The 6,000-nt window shown below is 45.5% G+C and overlaps 1 protein-coding gene across 2 annotated transcripts in view; it reads left to right on the top strand.

The window, feature by feature from the left end:
• Positions 1-2,220: 2,220 nt before the first annotated feature.
• The window catches only part of Rab6a (RAB6A, member RAS oncogene family), a 63,859-nt gene continuing 60,079 nt past the window's right edge, over positions 2,221-6,000 (top strand). For both annotated transcript variants that reach the window (XM_013014120.1, XM_013014122.1), the window contains exon 1: positions 2,221-2,707. In XM_013014120.1, coding sequence (XP_012869574.1) covers positions 2,638-2,707 — 70 coding nt within the window. In that variant the 5' untranslated portion in view covers positions 2,221-2,637. The remainder of the gene's footprint in view (positions 2,708-6,000) is intronic.

The following is a 6,000-nucleotide window of genomic DNA, read 5'->3' as shown; positions in this document are numbered from 1 at the left end:
TCCCTCAGCTCTTCAGCTCAAGGCTAGCGCTCTACCACTTGAGCCACAGCACCACTTCCAGCTTTTTTCTTTTTGCTTATATGGTGCTGAGGAATCGAACCCAGGGCCTCAGGCTTGCAAGGCAAGCGCTCTACCACTGAGCCACCTTCCCAGCCCCATCACATCCAACTTTTTTGAGGGTTAATTGGAGATGAGAGTCTCATAGACTTTCCTGTCTGGGTTGGCCTTGAACAACAATCCTCAGATCTCATCCTTTTGAGTAGCCAGGATTACAAGGGTGAGACAGTGGCTTTATTTTTAATTATTAAAATTAAAATGAAAATTTATTGGAAGGAGTGAAGTCAGAGCCTCCTACTCTCTGCTTTCTAGTTCAGCGTTGTTGCTCTATGGCTTCAACCATACCTCCAATCTAAAAAGAGAGAGTCTTCTTCAGTTGGTAAAGTTACTTTTTTTGGTCCATGGCTGAATTGTCTGCCAAATTCTCTGATTTAAATTCTTAACTTCGTATATTTTATCAATAGACTTTAAAGTAGTTTTAGATTTATAGGTACATTAAAGGCAATTCAGATAGTTCCTATAGACTCCTTTCATTTCCTATGAATAGAGGAATACAACTTACATTAACAGGATACATTTGTAACAATTAATAAATTGTTATCAATAGTGTTAATAACTAAGGTCAACTTAGATTTAATTTTCCTAATATCCACTTTATATTCCAGGATCACATTCAGTTGAAAACTTAGGTTCAATTGTTAGTTAGGTAGTGTCACATTAGTCAACATGTCATACTTGTTTAATTATTTGTGCTGGTATTGGGGTTTGAACTCAGGGATTAGGAGCTGTCTCTTTTTCCCCCTCAAGGTTAGTTGTCTACCATTTGAACCACGCTTCTACTTACGGCTTTTCAGTGTTCATTTGGTGGCACAAGTGTTTTGCTTGGGCTGGCTTTGAACTATGATCCTCAGATCTCAGCCTCCAGAGTAGCTAGGATTACAGATGTGAGCCACCAGAGCCTGCCCTTATGTTCTTTTGTGCCTTTCTACCTTCATTTTCTTGGGTTATGAACCGAATGGAAAGATGAAAGCTATGGTTCTTTCCCCTTGGCAAAAAAAAAAAAAAAAAAAATTAAAAGAAGCACGTGTATTAAAGAAGGCCCATCCCTAGCAAATTCAGAAACACTGCTTTAATAAGAAAAGGTGATCTTTGTAATACTGTACCTCCCTTCTCCAGATTTGGACTCTAATTCAGCCTTTCCCTATGTGGTTCTCCGTTTCCTCATCTGTGATATGAGGTGTGTGGCTTATTTGATGTTTAAATCCACTTCTGGAAAGGCAGAAGATGAAATCATTTGGAGTTATTAACCTGAGAGCATAGGCTGGTAACAGAAAAACCAAGCCAAGGGTAGGCCAGGAAAATTGGCTGGCTTATTCATAAGGAGCTAGCAAAGGTTCAAATTAAACCAGTGGGCTCCATTTCGTGACTTTGTGGATTATGCAAGTCATTTCCTCCCGCTGCGCTTGTTTCCTCATCTACAAAGGCTCTGCTTCTGGTAGCTATAAAACTCCAGGGAGTATCAGAGGAGAATGTACCTAGTAAGATGCCGTGTGAAGAAGTGAGGAAGAAGGTGGAGAAGCTGGACGACGATCAGATCTGTGCAATGTGAACACAGGGCCCAGGGCTGAGGAAAGAAGAACCCAGTACACACTTTGAGGCTACCCAGCCCCGCCACGAACTGATGTGGTCACTCCACCTCCGTCAGGATTCCGCCTCCGCGCTACCTTCTTTTCCCTCTTCCCTCCTCCCCCTCAGGCGGCGACGCGCCACACCTCGCATGGCCGCCAGGATACTCCATTTTCTAAGGTTCGAGGGTCGCGCCCGCGCGCCCGCGCGCGCTCCCGCGCCGCCACCTCATTCTCGTCGCTGCCCGCTCTCAGTCTCCTCCGATTGGCCCAGTGTGTGAGTGACGTTAAATGCCCCATTTTCCACCCTGCCTATCCTTCCCTCCCACTTACCCTGACTCTGCCCCGCCCTCTTATGGCTTCTCCCAACGCAAGTGGAAACCTAACCTGCATGGAATTCACTGAGTGGGAGGAGCGAGAGGAGCCGGGAGAGCGGGCGAGACCAGGAAGGCGCTGTATGTGGCGCGCACGCGCACGCACACGCACGCACGCCGTCGGCCGGCAGGGCGGCAGGCTCGCGCCCGGGCTCGCGCACTCAGCAGGTTGGGCTGCGGCGGCGGCAGCTGAGGGAGCTCAGGGTGCTGCCTGTGAAAGATCCCAGACACTTCTGCGGCGCCGGCCCCGCCACCCTCCGCCTGTCTTACTCCAGTCTGGGCACGGAGTGCCAAGGGAAGGAACGGCGCCAGCCTCGCGAAGCCGGAGCGCACCGCTGGCTGCCTCCGACACCGCCCTCCTGCCCTTCGCAGCCGCGGGCCTCAGGCGCTCGGTGCTCGGCGACTCTGCGGGGAGGCGGCGGCTACCGGTCTGTGGAGAGTCCTGCGCCCTCCAGCCTTGCTTCTCGGCCCGGTCCTGCAGGGGCCGGGAGAGCTCGGCGCCCGCCCTTCTCCGCGGGTTGGATCGGTATCGGTCCGGGAGGTCTCTGGGCTGAGGCGGCGGCAGCTCCTTCGGTTCCATCATGTCCGCGGGCGGAGACTTCGGGAATCCGCTGAGGAAATTCAAGCTGGTGTTCCTGGGGGAGCAGAGCGGTGAGTGCGCGGCGCCCCCTCTCCTGGCCGCGGTCCGCGGCCTCCCCGCACCGCCCCTAGTGCGGCCCCCCGTCCGCGGAGGCTCTCCGCCGCCCTCGCGTCCGCGCCCCGTTCCAGCTCAGCCCTTCCCCCGGGCTCGCCGGCTCCGCCTCGCGGGGGATCCATCGGGTTTTGATCCCGGCCTTTGGGTCTCTTGACGTCGCCCGTTCGCTGTCCCCCTCGGTCCCCGCAGCCCAGCTCTCCCTCCCTCCTTCCCTCCCTCTTGATGGCGCACCCCCCCCCACCCGGCCTGCTGTCCACCCAACCCTTTCTTCCTCTGCTCTCCAGGGTCTCCTGTACCCCACCCTCATACCACGCTCTCTTCCGGTTCGTTGGCGATGCGAGGCCCACTCCCGGGAAGCCTCACTCCTAGGAACGGGCCCCCTTCAACCTTGGGCAAGGGGGGTGGGAGCTGGGCGTTGTTTGCCATCCGAGGCTTGGCCCTGGGGTGTGCAGATCTCTTTTTGGAAGGTGGGAAGTGGTGGGTTTGCACCTAGATAGGGAATTAGTCTGAGTTATATAGTCATTTAATATATATATATATATGTGTGTGTGTGTGTGTGTGTGTATATATGTATATGTACATATGGTCTGAATTGGAGGCGACTTGTGAGAGTCGGGTTGGCGTTGGCAGTGGCGATTGTTGCCCCTTAGGTTGGGTTGTGGGTTTTTCTTCACTTTGATCATTGACGATTCTTTTTGGCAGTGTTGATGTCTTTTCGATGTCTGCCAGATGCTATGTCACGATCGTTTTACTTGGAATTTTTCACATCTCACCTCTTTTTTTTTTTTTTTTTCTCGCTTCAGCAAGAAACAGCCATAGATTCTCTTCGTGCTCTGATGCAAGCAGGAATTATGGGGGGGGTGTTATTCATTTCTTCTTGAGTACTTTTAATTACATATTTTAAGATTCACGTGAGAGAAAGCTTAGGATAATGAACATTTTGGGGGGAAAGATTTCTTTTGGACAGTACAGTAGTGTTGATTTATTATTTAAATTAGATTTTAAATATCATTTGAATTAAATGATTACTTTATGCCTAATATTTCAGGATCTGATAGAGTGGAGTTATTAATGTTTACCTAGTCAGGGTTGCAGTACTTTGTCTTAGACATAAGATCCTAATTTTGTGATTGTTGTCTGTAAGATTACTTTTTACAGTAATAGCAGTTTTATGTTGTTATACAAATTTGTCAGCAATTCAGGGATTATCATTTATGTTTTTCCTCATAATTTTCACGACTATCTTTAAATTTTAAACATTGAAAGAATAGTTCCAAGTCATCAAACATCAGATACCTATTAGATGTCCAAGGTGACATCATACAAAACATTAGTTACTTGTTTTAACTGAGAGGCATATGACTAATATAAATTCCTAGGTTTTACTATTAGCTTAGATTGTTTATACTAGTTTGATAATATTAGAACAGGTTAATACTAGTTGCAAAATTGCCTCCACCATAGTTAGGAAATCATTTTTCTTTCATTTATATTGACTTCCCCTACACACTGAATGGTAATTTTTCTCATTCATTTTTCTGAAGCATAAACTTGTTTCCTTAGGTGAATAGGTTGATGGAACCTATGGAATTGATCCTGACCCAGCTATTAATATGTAACAATTTCAGGACAGTGCTATACATAAAACAGCTTACTGAACATTATTGATGTTGGCTCTACAGTGTTATTTGAGCACTCACGGAATATTACTACCTGCATTTGTGGGATTTGTTTTTTGTTTTTTTGTTGTTTGGTCATAGGGCTTGAACTCAGGACCTGGGTGCTGTCCTTGAGTTCTTTTATTCAAGTCTAGCGCTCTGCCACTTTGAGCCACAGCACCACTTCTGGTTTTCTGGTGACTAATTGGAGACAAGAGCCTCATGGACTTTCCTGCCTGAGCTGGCTTTGAACTGTGATTCTTAGATCTCAGCTCCTGGGTAACTAGGATTACAGGCATGGGCCATGAGTGCCCAGGGTTGTTGTTTTTGCCCTTATTCGGGCTTGAACTCAGGGCTGCTCTCATTGGCTTTTACTTGACACTACCATTTGAGCCACACCTCCACTTCCAGCTTTCTGTTGTTTAATTGGAGTGTCTATCTAATGACCTTTTCTGCTTGGTTTTGCTTCAAACCAAGATCGTTAGATTTTAGCTTCCTGAGTAGCTGTGATTACAGGCATGAGTTTTTAAGATGAATAATTTTGATTTTTAAGTATTTGTAGGCTTTTATTTTTTTAATGGCTTATTTCTTACTCTTTCTTTCCCATTTCTGTTTTGGAAACATTCTTCCAATATAGCTCAGACTTGCCTCTAACTTAACATCCTGCCTCAGCCTAACAGGTATTGACATTTCTTTTTTCTTTTAGTCAGTTGTGGGGTCTGAACTCTGGGCCTGTGCACACTGTCCCTCAGCTTTTCAGCTCAAGGCTAGAGCTCTACACTTGAGCCACAGTGCCACTTTTGGCTTTTTCTGCTTATGTGGTGCTGAGGTATCGAATCCAGGGCCTCATGCATGCAAGGCAAGCACTCTACCAACGAGCCACCTTCCCAGCCCCAGTACTGACATTTCTTACTTTGTTTAAATTTTTACTAGTTCCTTTCCTCCTTTCCACTTTCTAGGTAATTCCTAAAGCTTTGTTTGAAGTAAAAGTATGTGTACTCTTTTTTTTTAAGCAGTTTTGAATTTGCAGAAAAATTGAAAAGAAAATAGTACAGAGGATTCCCATGTACTGCTACATCCAGTTTCCAATTAATATTAGTATGACACATGTGTTACAATTAGTGGACCAATACTAGTGTTTTGTAAACTAAAATATATGTTATTGAGTGTCCTTTTCTTTTTCAGCTTTTCTTTCAGGATAACACATTAAGTTCTCATGTCTCCTTTAGGCTCCACTTCCCATTTCTCTAAGATTGTGTTTACATGCTTTTTGCTCAGTGGAGTGGTGAGGTTAATTATCTTTTGAGGTTCCTATATTGGTAAACATTACCATCCCATAGCTTTGACATTGAAAGATTAATCTCAGTGTTCATGTTCAGTGTTTGTAGTTTTCCCATGCATTAGCAAAGGTCTGTACAATCTACATTATGTTGATGTAAGTCTTCATGAATTATTTATTTTTAGGTCTCTTAGAATTCTACAATTCAGTTTTCAAAGACTGTAATCAGTGGTAAAGTTCTCTTTATTACTCATATAGCATTTACCACATTTATAATTCTTATTTTTTTAATGTGTTCTTTAATCTGTTTTTC

This window comes from Dipodomys ordii, unplaced genomic scaffold (genome assembly GCF_000151885.1).
Source record: "Dipodomys ordii isolate 6190 unplaced genomic scaffold, Dord_2.0 Scaffold22, whole genome shotgun sequence".
NCBI classification, from domain to species: domain Eukaryota; kingdom Metazoa; phylum Chordata; class Mammalia; order Rodentia; family Heteromyidae; genus Dipodomys; species Dipodomys ordii.
This window is presented reverse-complemented; position numbering and strand designations above follow the sequence as displayed.